General features: G+C 41.1%; 1 protein-coding gene across 5 annotated transcripts in view; it reads left to right on the top strand.

The window, feature by feature from the left end:
• Positions 1-16,788, top strand: part of pkp4 (plakophilin 4) — a 96,817-nt gene that overhangs the window by 42,062 nt on the left and 37,967 nt on the right. For all 5 annotated transcript variants that reach the window (XM_074694190.1, XM_074694188.1, XM_074694189.1 and 2 more), the window contains 2 exons: positions 3,100-3,212; positions 11,833-11,867. In XM_074694190.1, coding sequence (XP_074550291.1) covers positions 3,100-3,212; positions 11,833-11,867 — 148 coding nt within the window. The remainder of the gene's footprint in view (positions 1-3,099; positions 3,213-11,832; positions 11,868-16,788) is intronic.

The following is a 16,788-nucleotide window of genomic DNA, read 5'->3' as shown; positions in this document are numbered from 1 at the left end:
ATTTAGAATTCTTGTTATTCTGTCTGTTGTTTTATACAGTCTTTGTACTTGACATGGACATGTGTTTGATGTTAAATGATGAGGTAGGGATTGGCATTTCAAGCAAAAAAGCTACTCAAGTTTCGCTCTTAACTATTCAAAATTTATTTGAAGATCGTCACCCACTCGAGTCCCCACCCGCAAGCCGACGCCACCGCCCACCCACACGACACGACAACGTGTCATCTGAAAATGCAGTGAAAAAAATCTGTGTTTACACGGAAACGCTGATGGACTGAAAACGCTGTAGTAAGCATGCCAGGCCTGTAGTCCCCACTATAACTGACTCGTCCAGAAGCCGCTTTTGGGAATCCTCCACCGAAGTAGAGTTGAGCTGATCATCTGGTGTATTGGGGAATACTAAGTGCAAAAGTGGAGCAACAGATGCACATTTTGTTGAAAGACAGTCGGCAGATTGAGCAGATTGAGCAGCACAAGCACAACACGGTAGTTCACTATGATTGTAACTAGGGCTGCACGATTATCGCAATCGCAATTGCAATCGCAATGTCAGCACATGCAATTCAGATTTTTCTCCATGATAACCAAGCAAGTCTGTAGACTCATCATGACGCAACTTTTTTTATTAAATCGCAAGCACAATCGCAATCGGAATATTGTCCACCTAATCGCAAATCGCACCTTTTCCCCAAATCGTGCAGCACTAATTGTAACAACAGTACTGTTGTACTGTTGTATGTGCTCGTGAGGAGCGGAGTGTGACGTCAGCGTTTCCACTGAAAACACTGGCTTACCATTGATACGGCAACAGTGTTGGCAGCGTTTCAGAAAAATCCCACTCTGGAGGCCGTTTCCAAAAGTTTGCGTTTTAGGTCCCTGAAACGCCGTTTCCATGTAAACATGAGGCTGAAACGCAACAAAACTTTTGTGTTTCACCCCAAAACCATTATTGTGTAAACAGACCCTTACTTCTTTGGGTGACGAAGTCTACCACTGGACTTTCCGCTGCATGCCTCACTCTCACATGACGTGCATAGTTGTTGACGACTTGTGATCTGCTGGACTAACCTTGCAGAGTTTGCATTGCACCTCATTTTCATTCATTTTTTCAAAGGAGTTCCCCCACTTCCTGATCCATATTTGAACGTCTCCTTCTTGCTTTGGCTGTAGATCTTCCAACCTGTTGACTCCTGGTCTGGCTCCATTCATTGTGTCAGTTTGTTGCCGTGATCAAGTTAAGTGTGATCTGGTTTGGACATGATTTGTTTTATTTTGAAAGTCAATGTGTATTTCAGATGGTTTCCGTGCACAACTTCCTATCCTGCTCGACCTGCCTTTTGTGGTATTGACGAGTAACAGCTCCAGCATCCTGCATATAACTGCAAAGTGATCGTCACATGAATTATTCGATCTTTTAGAGGTTAATGACTATTTGAATATGCAAAAACCATTGCCCATCCCTACTATTAGGAGAGTGACCCAGAAGTGATCTAGCAAACAGCTGTATTTGAATTTATTGATTTTCTTTTACTTTTTGGTCAGTTACTAGTAATAGTTTAAAGGTAAAAATAAAGCTCAAAGTTTTAGAATTATAACTGAACATCTGTCATTTAGGCTAAAGATTTATTTTTCTTGGCCTACATTTTCTTGTATATGTCCTGTGGTGAAGGAATCCCCTGCTTGCCTTACTAAAAAGCACCCACGGGGAAGACATTTTATTTGTCTCAAAGATTAGCAGTGCTGCACTGGCTAAACTACTGTTCAATAAAAGTTGGTTTAGCAACAATTTGTACACAGCCTGCTCTGTTTTTTTGTGGCTGGTGCTGGAAATACTTCTAGAGGACAGGGTCACCAGAGGCGCTGTGAGCTGTTGGTTTTCATTGAGGTTTGTGCAGAATAAAACAGTTCAGCCGTTTGAAGAAGGTGTTAAGTTACCTTTCCCTTACCATGCTGCTTGTTGAATATTTCCCTGTTTGCTACACGTAGCCTTAGATACAATCAGGCTTTCCCATATCACTACTCGGGTTACCCAGCCTCATGAAGAAATGTTGTAATATCAGAAAATAGGACTTAACAGTTTTCCCTCCTGTCTTCTTCCTCCCACTGCAGCCAAGCTTTACATTTCTACAACTGAGGAGAGAGGAGAAGAGAGCAGTGGAGGGTATGAAGCAGCAGTTAGGGGGAGGGGGAGGGGGAGTGAAGCAAATCTACAATGTGAAGGGAGATTTCAGTTCGCCCTCGGGGAGCATTGGAGAGTAGGTGTGAAAAGTAGGCTGGTCTTAGTGCCATGGAGTGACTAAATTTCCTCAGTCAGGTCAAAAAAGAAGCTTAGAGCCAGTGTGTGTGTATGTGTGTGAATTTAAGTGACCATGGTAATGGACATTTCATGGATAAAGTGAGGATAGCGATGCGAGGGATCCTGCCATCTGTACATGGAGCTATGGTAAGTGAGGCCTGGAGTGCAGATCCTCTTTGATACAGCCAAGGTAGAGGTGTGTGTGAGTGAAATGGTACATTAAAGTTATGCAATTCACTGTGAGGATGTTTGTTCATCAGTTATTTTTATACACAAAAGACCCCGTGTGTGTGTCTTTAGAGTGGCATGGTGCTGCGCCTGGAGCCAGAGAGCTATGCAAAGGAATAGCCTTACTCAGGGTAGATAATTAGTCAAATGCTGATTTCTAAACGACTCCCATAGGAACAATGCCACCAAGGCTAAATATCAGCCATTGAAGTGGTGCTTATCTCTCTGTGTGGGCTGGAAAAATGGCAGTACCTTATAGCCTGGTTATGTATATGCGTGTGCACTGCAGTTTGTGCTGGAATGAACTCAGTGTCTATTTTTTAACCATATGTGAGCTCATACTTCTATTTAGAAACATCCTGTTTGCTGTATCTTAAGCTTCTATTCAATGCCATTATTAACCAGAATACTATGATTAAGCACAACACCAAGCTGTCAACCCACCTCCCTCATATCGACGTGACATTTGTCAGATCTGTCAGTGGCAGAATGTAAAGCTCATTCTGATGAGAACAAATCCCTGACCCTCTCCTTCCTGTCTCTCTTTTTTTTTTTTGTGCCGCAAATATGAACAGGAGCTCCAGTTTGAGCGGCTTACCAGGGAGCTGGAAGTGGAGAGGCAGATTGTGGCCAATCAGCTGGAAAGATGCAGACTCGGGGCCGAGTCACCAGGCGCTGGTAGCAGCAGGTAATGAGAAAATTCACACACACACACACATATACACACAACCAAACTGGGAGCCACAGTCCAACACATGGCTTTTTCATCCTTCACAGCAGTGGCCGTATTCCATAGTGTAACCTTATGGCTTAGTGTTGCAGCAACCCAGTGTGCTCAGATCTGATTGGACACTGAAAGTGACACATTTCCTTCCTGTCCTGGTGTCCGTGATGGATATTACTGCATAATGAAAAATCACACATAATCACTTGCTTGCACAGGAATTTTGCTTTCTGCTTGCCATTTTAAAGTAATAAAGAATTTGGAAAAAAGCAACATGAATTTGTAGGAAAAAAATACTAAGCCTATGTTTTTCTATGGAACCATATCTAGGTGTGTGTGCAACTGCATGATATTGGGTGTTGTTTGCTCAGTGAAGCGCTGCACTCAGTGTAGGAGGAGAGTGAAGTGTCTGAGTTTGTTCGAGAAACTCATTCCCACTTCATCAGCTAAGACACAAGCCGGCCTGATCATCACACCTCAGTGACCACACATTCTGTCCCGTCCGCTCTGGCTCCGAGGTGTCAGGTTCATTTGTACAGTTCGATACCACACGCACTATAATCCCAGTGGCCACAGACGCTCCGCGGAGAGAGGAGCTGCTGACACCAGACTTGTATTATCTCATGGCTTCATGGTTTACCTCAGCGTCATTTGTCAAAGATGCAGAAGCATTTAAGACGCTGTAGGAATGCCCTCTGCAGTAATAACCACAGCCACTGCTGATAATTGAGGAATACGGGAGGCATAGTGAGACTGTTGGAGGGGTTGTGACTAATTTCATCATGCGTCACTGTTTTCAGTTGTAGTTGCCCTTTTTAAGTAAGTGAAATCTGAATCATCTTTTAGGCTGTTCAAAATGTAATTCCTTTAAGTGGCAAGGGAAATTACAATAGAGGTTAATCGACTGTGACATTTAAGAGATTGCTTCATGGTCAGATTATTCCAGCTCTCTTAATAAGATGGTTCTTTGTCGCTTTCGCTTTATTTGCCGGCAGTTTTGACGGCAAAGCACTGTGCTGTATTAGTCTCACTGTTTAACACCCTGCTCTTTAAATGTCAAGAGTCTGAGGTCAAATGTTTAATACCTTTGAAAAGTTAATGATTGCTCATGAAGTTGTTGATATAAAGATATAATGATGAGCCTGTGGATGAAACTGAATAATCAACATGCCTCAGTTGTTTTCATTGGTACCAGGTGATTGCATGCGTACAGTCAATGGTGTTGTTGAGCTATAACACTAATCAGCTGTAGGGATACTCAATATCAGTCTACACTCACACCCAGGTGTTGGGATCCTTTTGGACTTGATCAAAACTTGCAGGACTTCCTTGGGATACCTCAGGGCAGTGGTGGTGGACTCCCTTTATTTTGACCATTTGAATGATTGTTGGTGGTTCAATGCCAGATATATTGTAATTTAAAGATTGGTTAGCTACTACAGGATGGGTACCATTCATATTTGAAACAATACGGTAACGATGCCCAGTACCTGGCAATCAGTATCAGCATCAGTACTCAACAGTACCAATTTTTGGTACTTTTATGTGTTTATGTAGTAATAAATCCTAATTTGTTTAATAATAAAAACCCAAAGCTTATTTCTGGATTTAAACTTGCAATGCTGTGTTCATGTCCAGTATGGAAAATTGCCTACCTTTCCACTCCCTCACTGTCACAAGGATGTGTTTAGGCACTGAAACATGGTACCATTTGATTTTACATGAATCAAAACCCAGTTTTAAAGACAGAATTTGGTCTGTACCTATAAAAATACCTAATTCTGTACCCATCCCATACTAATGTAGTGTGGCAGTGATGCAGCCTAGCCACGTTTCCACCAAGCAGTCCGGGTCGGTTCAGTATGGTTTGGCACGGTTTGGTACAGTTAAGACTGATCCGTTTGCGTTTCCAAAGAAAAACTGTGCCCTCTCGTGGTAGGCGGCGTGTAAGCCAGATGCCTAAAACCACAGCTGTTAAACAATAGTGTGACACTGTAGCAGCATGATACAGTTTACCCCACTAATAAAACCAACGAAGAAAAATGTGACACAGCAAACAAAGAGCATAGATGGAAGACATGAAGCATTCAATCCTCTCTGTGATTGGCATGTGGGTCTTTGATACAAAGAACAATCAAGCTTTGTTTCAGTGAAGTCTGTGTGCCACCAGGAGAAATGCAGCCACTGGCAATTCTTTTGACCAATCAACAGTCTGCAGTGTTGTAGCTCCACCTTCCGAGAGCGGATCGGTTCCACACCCATACCAAAGGGTCCCATAAAGTGGGATGGCCTGTCTCAGTTATTTAGGGATCTGTCCCAGGATCAGTCAGTGGAAACGCCACAAAATCCTGTACCTAGATGAACCAAACCGGTCTGCATGGTGGAAACGCGGCTTTAGACTTGCTAACTTGCTGGACAAACTCACCTGTCTGAAGAAATAGAAGTGTTCTTACAGCCCATCTAATGGTGACATGATGTGTCATTAAAAGCAATTCTGTTCTGTATTACTTCTCAAACTGATCGCAACACCATTAGGATATCTATAGATATATTCTGATGGTTTGAACATTGGCTGTAATGGCCTTCCATGATCTCTTCTTCCTCTGTAATAATGAGCACTATACCCTCATACGACGCATTCTTGCACTCCAGCCCGCATCTCCGCAAAAAGCAGCCACCTACCACCAACAGATTGCAGTACTCGAGACTAAGAGGGTCCATTTCCCCTTTTTCCCTTTTAGAAAGGGTGAGAGTTGCAGCTATAGAACAGCCTCAAGTGCTGTCAAAAAGGTCTGGACAGCAGCTCCCTGAAAATATACACAGCTACGCTATTTACTTCAGCTTCCTCTTTACAAAGTTCTGTATTTCAGACGTCATTTATGTTCAACCACAGCACATATTTAGAAAAAGTGACACACACGTCTTTCCAGCGTATTTCCTGTAAACACTCAGTTGCTAATGACAAACTTGAAACAAATGAAGAAATAGTTTGTTCTCCATTTTTGTTTGGCATCATTTGGTCTATCATGTTTTCCGTTTGAAGCCTTCTCTAACCAGCTACTCAGTGTTGGAGTCTTTGAGGTTAAACAATGTACAGCTCTCATGGTAGCCACAGTCATCATGATTAAGGATTCAGATGTTTCTCTGCGTTATTAAACACCATAAACGTTTTACTTTACAGTAATAGTGGTTATGATTTGTTTTGTCTTTGGGCTCTTATTCACCCTCTGTTCCCACTTTTCTCCTGTGTGTCCTGATTTATTTTATGGCATGTGTTTTCAGTTCGAGCAGAAAAATCAATACTGCTTTCTTTTCTGTTAGAGTCTGAGTTTGGATTTAATTACTTTGGATAGAACCCCTAACAGCTTAAAGTAGTCAAGAACTTTCCTTTCAGCCTGCTTCACTGTTCCTCCAGAGATATCCCTACTTTCAAGGGTCTTTGGCACAAAAATGCCCCGAAAGAGCTTTTAGACACATAGCTTGTACCAGAGTTAATTATAAGGTAGCTAAAATAGCTGCTGTGTTAGGAACTTGCCAAGGTGTCCAAGTCAGAAATGTTACAGAAAAGAAGTTTCAGCTGAAAGTTATAATCCTATTACCAAAGCACATGTAAACGCAGCCACTTCTCCCACTAGGGGACTTGTACTGGTCCACCACCTGCCAGGGCCCGCATAAAAAAAACATGTAACACCATTTTCACACCTTTTGTGAAGCCAGAGGAGGACAAATAAAGTGGCTGTCACTGGAAATTTGTGTGTGAATAGAGATTAGCTTTAACCATGGAGGTCACACTGCTGAGCTCAATAGCTCAGCTGGACGACAGCGGAGGTGAAAGCGCAGTGAAGGGTCCTGATGGGAGTCATTACATTTCACGACACCTCCGCAGTCGACCACCACCTTCATTTCTCCAAGAATACAGGGGGGTGGGTCATTTAACTTGACCTCTAGCAAAAAGTACTAAAAGATGCAACCTCCACCTAGCCAGAGGGGTTGATGGGATATAAAGTGTCCTGTCAGGGTTAGGTCTATTGTTTATCAGCTGCGGCACTTTTACAATCACTCTAAACTGCCTTCTGCAAGACAGCCGGTCGGCACGCAGCAGGCATGGTGCATCCTCGTTATGGTCACCATTCCTCAACTTCACCGCCATGGTTCAATGGAGCAAAACTTTCCCAACTTCCTCTTTTTAATTGCTTGTGTGCTCATTAAAATTCAGACAGCAGCGCTTCTTAAAGCTCATTGAGTGTCACCTTAGATGGAAAAATAGCTGCAATTGCAACATCAGGTGCTTGATAGTAATGACCAGATGAAAGTAGGTGTTTAAAAGAAAAGGGGTGGGAACGCTGCGTGGCGAGGTCTTCTGCGTGGCCTCTGCCTGCTGTAATAAGCAGATGTGGAAAAATTGCCTAAAGAAAGTAAAGAGCTTCCCATTTGTCAGAGGTATTTTAATAGGCACATGCATGGCTTGGTTATTATTGGTGATATATAATTATAAAGAGGATATTTTTGAGAGCTTGTGTCAGATCTGTATTTTCCTTTTTGCCTTTGATTGTAAGACATCCCTGGAGTGAAATGAATGTGGCAGAATTACTTTTCATTTCTGTAGAAAAACATTTAAAAAAAGTTGTCTTTGTGGTATATATTTTAGTTCCTGTAACATATACCCCATATTTATATTTTTATGTATTTTCTCACTATACCAGATTAATCTTCACTGTTTACTTTACATTATTTTTAAGGGTTAAAGCATTTTGTTTTACTTATCAACCATCTAAAGCCTCTTTCTCATGCATACCCCTACATTTTAAAGAGTTTTCAAGACCTCTCCCCAGAAATATTTCTAAGTTCCTTGTTTTACACATCTCACAGTGAGAAGTCTTCCCTGTCGGATGAGGAGTGTGGTGGGCAGCACGCAGCAGCTTAGTCTCAAAGAACGGTGTAGAAGTGTTTACAGCATGACAGCAGACAAAACACAGAGTCTGTGACAGTTGTTGCGTTTATACCAGCACCATATGCAAACAAAAGGATGTCCAGACGTTTTCGCTGTTCTCGTCTTGAAAATGCATCTCAGATGTTTTTATTCAGCCTGTTCTGTGTTGCTCTTGGAAGTTGCAGGAAGTTTTCAGGAGTTTAGTCCATATGTGAAGGCAGCAATAGAAACATAACTCTGAATAATAAGAGATAAACCAGAAATAATGTATCAGACTGAATTTGTACTCCATCCAAAGAAGTACTTGGAAGAACACCTTTCAATCATCTAAGAAGCTGAAGGGTGAAATTAAGAAGAGGGGATGAACCACAGCATGAACTGTGTCATATTTTCCCTGCTTCGACCTTGCCATCTCCTGACATCAGCAGCTCGACAGGAGGAACATGTGCTATTGGAGTTTCCTCTTTGTAAATGTAAAGAAAAGCCTAACCTGGAGTTTAACTTGAATTGTGCAGCGTTTCACCATTATGTACCTCACATAATTCATCGTTGCATGTGCGCTTCAAACACGCAGGACAGAGGGTTACAGATCATGGTGAGGATGTGTTGTTATGATTTCACACAGGAATTCCTGATTTTAATAAAAAACGCTAAAAGTGGACAATACATGGACCATGGAGGAAGTTAGAGGAGGACTTGCAGTAATCCTTTTTTGGTGATCAGTGTTTGCAGTTGAGACCATATTTACTCAGAGATAGCTGTACAGTATGAATCAACTCCTGGATTTAGGTGCATTAGTCTCCTAGTTGATTGTTTTGGTAAAATGACATAATTGTTCACCTCAATACAGTTTAGATGTGTATTAAAGTATGATACCTCTTTATAACACACTATACATGCCTCTTGAATAGGGTTGGGAGAAAAAATCATAGGATCGGAATATTTTGTTCAACAATTTTAAATCATAACTCTTTTGTCGATTTTTTTTTTTTTTTTCAAATATAAGTCCTTCTTGGTCTTTGTAAGCTGGGTTGAAAAACAGTTGAAATGTCAGATCCCCTTAATAAATTTTAACTCAATGTCTGCCACTGACGTCCATAGACATCAATTCGATTTCAACCATTTTCTGCGTCCATAGGAGTAAATTATGTCTGGAAGAGCTTGTCAATCAAAATCCTGCTCAGAAAATTTTGTGGGTGAGAGCGGTGTGCTCTTTGGATGAGAGCTCAGGATGGATATGAGGAGAAGATGTGAGATGACTAGGGATGGGTACCTTTAGGATTTGAAACGATACGGTACCGAATCCCTGTACCTGGCAATCAGTATCGGTACTCATTGGTACCAATTTTTGGTACTTTTTTGAGTTTATGTGGTAAAATTTGCAATCTTGTTGTACTTTGTTGCAATGACAAATAAAGTTCTATTCTATTCTATTCTATTCTTAAAAATATCAATTTGATTGATAATAAAATGTTTTTTTTTCCAATTAAACATATTTATTCTTTGATATTTTACCTTGCAATGCTGTGTTCATGTCCAGCATGGAAAATCGCCTACTCTGTCACTCCCTCACAGTCATAAGGATGCATTATGAACCTAAACATGGTTCCTTTTGATTTTACGTGAGTCAGTACCCAGTACTTTTGACAGTTGGTAACTATAAGAGTACCTAATTTGGTACCCATCCCTAGAGATGACAGAGGCAAAGCAAGACGCTGCAAGTCAGAAAAGTTCAGACAGCTCACACTTCGGATCAGAGGATGGAGTGCTTGAAGTGAAGGTGATCAAAAAAAGTTAGCAAGAAAAAGATCTACGAGATGCTCTGAAAACGGCCCGCAGCCACTAAGTTAAAAACTGACTCATGTGATGTTCTTTTATTTGGGAATGGCTCCAAATATAGTCTTTAGACATCATCATTCAACTTTTTCACTTTGTCTGGTGTTAAAAAGGCAAACTGCAAAAGTCGGGAAAATCAAAGAATCACAATTAAAATCGGATCAACAACTGTAAAAGAATCAAATCAGGAAAAGAGCGCATCGTCCCAGCCCTATTTATGAGGATGTTAACATGTTGACACTGTACGATTAAGCCAAAATTAAAGATATTATTTGAAAAGCTCTCATTAAACCCCTCCATCAACTACAAACCAAGCGATCAAGATACCATAGCAGACGTTTTTCTACCATAGCAGGTATAAAAATTCCTCCCACAGCCTGCTCCTCCATATGGTGGGATGTGATTCCTCCTGCACTTAAAGGTTCACCAGTGAATCTCAAGCTGACTGATGGAGATGCTTTCTTGTTTCCAGAAGCACCCACCCATGATACTTTGTCAAAACACACCTCGAATTGCCCAAACAGGATAAAGGTCCTGAAAACATTGTGTGCAATAAAAGAGGAGTCAGTGACATGACAAGATAACACCAAGAAGAAAACTATCAGCCATGCTTCAAAAGGAAAGGAACGCGTCGCGTTTTTTTCAGTGTGATCAAGAGTGCAGAGGGGCGATTACAGACGAGACACAATGTGCAAATTATGGAATTCATTTGGGAGCTCTTTGGTATTTATGCCATTGTCTTCAGGGTGCTCAGTCTGATGCTCTCCTGCTCTGAGCTCGCCATTCATTATGACCCTTCATCCTCTAATCCACAACCATTCATCATCATCACTTTTTTAGGGGGGTACTTGGTATCCTCAGTGCTGCAGCTGAAAATAGTTTTATCTCTCTGTGGCTGCACTAGTATTCTTCCACTTCATTCTCTGGAGACTGTGTATATATGTCTGTGCTGGAATATACAGTGGTATAGAGTTTTACATCAAGTGTGAGTGTATACACTGTAAGATCCCTCATGATTCACTTTAGTGGCGGTCTTGGACACCATCTGCTATCATTTACAACACAGCCTCTGGGAGCAATGACCAACTTTTGGGGCCAAGACTGCCTTTTTTTCTGTGCAGTATCATTCACAGTTTTCAATACAGCTACAAAATCTGAAAGGCTTTTCTTTTTAATTTGGCTTTTATTTAACCAGAAAAAAACTTGCTGAGATTTAAAGTCTCTTTTATAAGAGAGTCCAGGCAACGACTGGTGACAGTTCACAAATCTTTACTACAAATAAAATACATAAAATACAATAACAGTTATGAGATAACCACCTCAGCCAGCAGAAAGCAAAGTGTTTGAGTTGTCATATGCCTAAAAAACCTGTCAGTAGAAGTAACTATTAGAAACCTGCTTTATTTGTCTACATTCAGCTTCAGCTGCCATCAGGAAGCAATCAATCCTTTACCACTTAAAGGCTTAACATGTTTATTGTAGCTGTTGGTGAAAAACAGCTTCCAGCTCTTTGCTCGGTTGTTTTAGCACACTGATGGGTCCTCAAAAACTACTCCATGTCATCAGCAGCTCATTTCGTTCTTGTTAAGCACAGTTGACAAGGATGAACTTTGCATCTGTGGTGAAAACATTAAAGCTGCACTGAGGCGCTAAACTCCACACCTCCAGCTGTGTATCTCAAACAAAGTGATTATAACTTTGTGACCCTGTTGTTGAGTATATGAGCCCCAATGTGTTATTTTTACATGATTTCACTCTGGTGTCTCTGGTTTGTGGTTCATGTATTCACTTCTTCCTCTCTTGTTTTTCCCTACACAGCTCATCTGAGAAGTCCCTGCCCTGGAGGAACGCAGGTATGTCAACACAGACATTTTAATGATTGAATATCTATTTATCTGACAAGAAAAAAAAGCCTTTCTTTTTCAAAACTTTACAATGCATCGCTGCAAATCATAAACAGCGTTCTCATCTTCCTCTTAATGGTCCATTTTCACATAGCTGCCAACTTCTTGTGATGTCATGTTGCTTTAATCTGAGGCCGGGCGTTGTGTTAGTATCCTCGCCTCTGAGGATATTACATTCTGGTGCTCTCGACAAAGTTTTCCAATCTCTTTCTGGTTCTGCTTGACCCTGGTTTCAACTCACTAAACTTATAGACATCCACAGACAAAGGTCTATAGCCACAGCTAGACATTAATACTCATATATTCACACAGTCTTACTTTACTTTACAAGGACTGCTGGAAAAGATTAGGGGACATATGCAACATAAGGAAGACTTAAATGCTTTTCTAAATGCTTCTGAACTGTTTTGCCAAAGGAACTCAGAGTTTGTGCTGTGAATCCATACAGGCTTCATTAAATGTTTATAAATCTGTGGAGCATTGCAGACATGTTTTACATCCGCTAACATGAACCTTGGAGCCACACTAACAGTAATGAACAGCCTAAAGCTCTGTCTTCCTGTAATATTAATCTGAGTTATTTCTGCCCACACACACACACACACACACACACACACACACACACACACACACACACACTGTGCAGGCATCAGTAATGAGGAGCGGAAGAATCTCTTTCAGACCTCTTTTGTTTGTGTTTGTTCCGTCAACATCCTTGAAGGTTCTTCAGCAGAGAAAAGATAATGAATTGAACTTACTAATGTATTTCATGGCTTATTAATTGCACAGTGAGACTTGGCATCTTTTTGAAATGGTCATTAATCTTTTACTGTCGATCCCGACAGAAGAGCCTCAGAGCCTATGAGTGAGGGGGGGTTACAGGCGTACAGATACACTGGGAATATTAATACTACACACTTTTCTCATTTGCTACCAGCTCCCATTTCCTCACTGAATGTATTCCATTAGTGTTGAACACAGCCTGGGACTAATCACAATCATTATTTTTGCGTCGTATCGATTTCTCATCCTAGTGTAAATGATAGATGGTAATCAGATGTGGAGATGTAGTTTTTCCGATCCGAATGAATTAAAGACTAACTGTGTGGCGTAGAGAGAGCACAGTGGGCTGAGTTTGTCTGTGAGGCTTATTGGCCTCGTGAGCCACTGTGCGTCTCCCCTGGCTGAGGGTTTGGGATTGAAGTGTTACTGTGGAAACGAGCCTTTTAGCCCCAGGAAATGTCAATGCAGTCACACCTCATATCCACTGAGAGGAGGAGACAGACACCTCAGAATGAAAGTTTTCTCTCAGTTTCTGTCCTCTGTCACTTAGTATTAGTCTGCTTATTCCTTTTCAGACATGCACTCTTTATTAAAATTATACACTGAACTGACAGGATAATGGCCAGCACTATATACAGTAAAGTGTAGGCTGTATGTACACAAACACTTATCATCAGCACAAATCATTAAAAGTTCAGATCAGAAGAAGAGTTTTTTGGGTCAAAGTAGAACAGTTTCCCCAAGTTGTTGTGTTGTCAGCAACACTGACAACATGAATCATTACACATGGGAGCCGTAACTCTAAAAGCCAGAATCCTCTGTCAGACGTTGATAATTGAGCCCTTCAATGTTTCATCTCTACCTCGTAGGGAAAAGAGCCTTCTGTCTTCCCTTCTTCTTTCTGTCCCCTTCTCTTCCTGCTCCTTCTCTGTTCTGGTTTTTCTGGCACGTCATTTATCAAAACAGGGTCAGGGCCCAGTATAAAAACCCTGTGGTCTAAAACGACATGCTGAGTGCCAGACACAGAGGCACTGCCAGGACGGAGACAGACAAAGAGCTTGTTTAGTTATGTTGTTATCAAGGCTGAAAGGACACAAAGATTCATTTTAAAGCATCTAAAAGTTGAGTTTTATTTTGCATACTTTCACAGGTTACTCGCAGCAACCACATGAAATTTTAATGATCTCAGATGCAATCTTTTTTGTCTGTCGCCAAGTTTCAGCAATGCACCTTTGGTTGTCTGCCTGTTGCATACCCTTGGAGGCTGGCTTTTATTCTCTGTGATGTTTTTCTGTTGTTTCTCTTTCTTGGACCTGTGGCACAGCACCTCTCCTGGTCTTTTTCTGCCAACAGCGCCAGCTTTTTGTATTTGTGTCCATAATATTTTGACTGCTGAATTTGGCCTGTTGTGGAACTGAAACTTGGACCACATCAAGAAAATCACTTTGCATGAAAGTAGGGATGTAACGATTCACCGCGAGACAGTTAAAAACCGATAGAAATGTGTGAAAATTCAAATAAGCTAAGATAAAAATGAATTTTGATGCCCTGTTGAAACAGCACAGAGCTGTTTTTTTTCCTATAAAAACATATAAATCTTAAATAGGGAACACATACAAACCTGAGGTTGTTTATTTAGAAAGATTTTGTTTATTTTTATTATTAATGTAGTTATTTTGATGTGAGATTTGATTAAAAAATCATTTTCGTAATTTATATTTTATTATTCGAGATAAAATATAGTTTCACCTGCACTTTTAAGAACAGGACATACTTTGTTTTGCACAGTTTACTCAACCTCAGACAATTCAGAGAATACCTCAGTGTGTGTTTGTGTGTGTGTGTAAGTCTGTTTTAAATTTTGCACTCAATGTATGGTTTGTGTTTTGCAGTTGCAGAAAAAATTTGAAAGAATCTTTTTCAGTCATATTTTGTCTGCATTATGTTTAGAAACATCATGAGAAAATCACATTGTTGACTTAGTATTGGAAATTAAAGATGCACTGATAGGAAATTTTTGGCCAATACCGATATCCGATAATAATATTGCTGTTATGGCTGATAACTGCTATTTGGCAATAATGATATCAGAAAAAAAACCAACATAAAAAAAACAATCTGAGATGATGTGTTGAGGTTGTTTGGAGAGAAAGAGCGGTGCAATCACGAGAAAAGACGACTATGGAGAGGATCGAAGGATGTAGTGCCCGGAATGAAAGTGATCAAAAAAGTACTTTTGTCTGTTTTTGGATCAAAAACAGGAAGAGAGACATAAAAGAAGAGATTCCACTCTTCTTAGGTAGTTTTGGTGTTTACATAGTTAGAGAAAACAAGATTATTTGGATCATGAAAGATCATTTAAGATGCTGGCAGCTGATGAATAAATGTCGGCCAATACCAATATGTTAAAAAAAATTACCAGCATTGGCCGATACAGATATTGATACCGATATATGGTGCATCCCTATCAGAAATCATATCAAATCATGAGTTGAGTGTATTGTTACATCCCGACATGAAACACATTAGCTGCGCTTCCACCAAGCAGACCAGTTCGGTTTGTCTCGGTAAGGCGTGCATTTTGTGGCGTTTCCACTGACTTATCCCGTGACAGATCCCCAAATAACCAAGACGAGTAGTTCCACTTTTTGGGACCCTTTCGTATGGGTGCCAGACTGAACCCATCCGCTCTCGGAAGGTGGAGCTACAACACTGCAGACCGTTGATTGGTTGGTAGAAACATCACTTACCCTGCAGCAGCGGCTGCATTTCTCCTGGTGGCACACAGTCTTCTCTGAAACAAATCTTGATTGCACTTTGTATCAAAGAGCTACATGCCAATCCCAGAGAGAAAGAAATGCTACATGTCTTCCATTTATGCTTTTTGTTTACTGTCACGCATTTTTCTTCTTCGTTGGATTTATTAGTGGGTACACTGTGTCGTGCTGCTATGGCGTCACGCTATTATTTAACAGATGCAGCTTTCGGCGTCAGGCTTACACGCCGCCTACAACCAGAGGGTACAGTTTGCTGTGGAAACACAAACGGGATCAGGCTTAAATGTACCAAACCGTGCCAAACCGTACTGAACAGAACCAGACTGCTTGTTGGAAACGCAGCTATTGTGAATCTTTCACTGGTATTTTGATGCAAATCCATTAGGAACTCCATCAATCTTCCAAAAAATGTTTCCTTTTTCATTGTTACTGATCAATGAATGCATCTGGGCTGATTTTGCAGAGTTCATCCTTGTCTCAGTTATCTTATCTTTGTTAGTATTAGAGTAACCTGAACTCTCGCCATGTGCAAAATCTGGCTCTGCTGCACAGTCATCTCACATAGTTGACCCAGAACAACCACAGGTTGGATTTATAGCCTCTGCCTCCACTTGTTTTGCAAACTGTGTAACAAATAGTGAACCTGCTTTGCCGACATATGAGTGCAGAGGTTATAAGGAACTGACTCTGATATGAAGCTCTATTTATCTGAGCCAGAGTACACAGCCAGCGAATTACAGAGGTTGAGGCAGAGGCTGTAGAGACTTGCACACAAAATATCCCGGTGCTTGTGGGTACTGTTGACACAATTCTGTGAGTAACTTTAGGAATCAGATGCCAAGACAAGAAAGTTTGCAATGGGGTTGTGCACGTTCTGCCCGTGCATTAACTTTTTTTTTTTTTGAAAATGAAGATGGAGATGATTATGATAGAAGGATTCTCTTCTTCTCCTAACTACAGAGAGCCACCCTCAGATCTCCTCAGGTGGGAGTGCATGTGTCTACCTGTCGATATGAGGCGTATGTTTCAACAGGCACACACATCCACAGATTTATTCAACAGGTCAGCTCAGGCACCGAGGCGGGTTTCCTCCTGGGTTTTAGCTCTTTGTCTCTCACCAGCTAACCGGGCAGACCCAGTGTTTGCCTCCCTGTTCCCCTCCACTTGCTGCCTATTGTTCTAGTGATTGCAGAGTAACACACTGACATTGGTCACGCTTAACGAGATTGTGATTATGTGGACCATTGTGTGCAGTCGCATTAGAGAGCTAATTCCAGTTCCTGTTTGCCGCTCTGGTTTTTGTTGTTATG

This window comes from Halichoeres trimaculatus, unplaced genomic scaffold (genome assembly GCF_033239565.1).
Source record: "Halichoeres trimaculatus isolate MK-OKI-2021-1 unplaced genomic scaffold, fHalTri1.1 fHalTri1_scaffold_19, whole genome shotgun sequence".
Lineage (NCBI taxonomy): Eukaryota > Metazoa > Chordata > Actinopteri > Labriformes > Labridae > Halichoeres > Halichoeres trimaculatus.
Note: the sequence above shows the minus strand (reverse complement) of the source record. Positions and strands in the feature narration are given on the sequence as shown.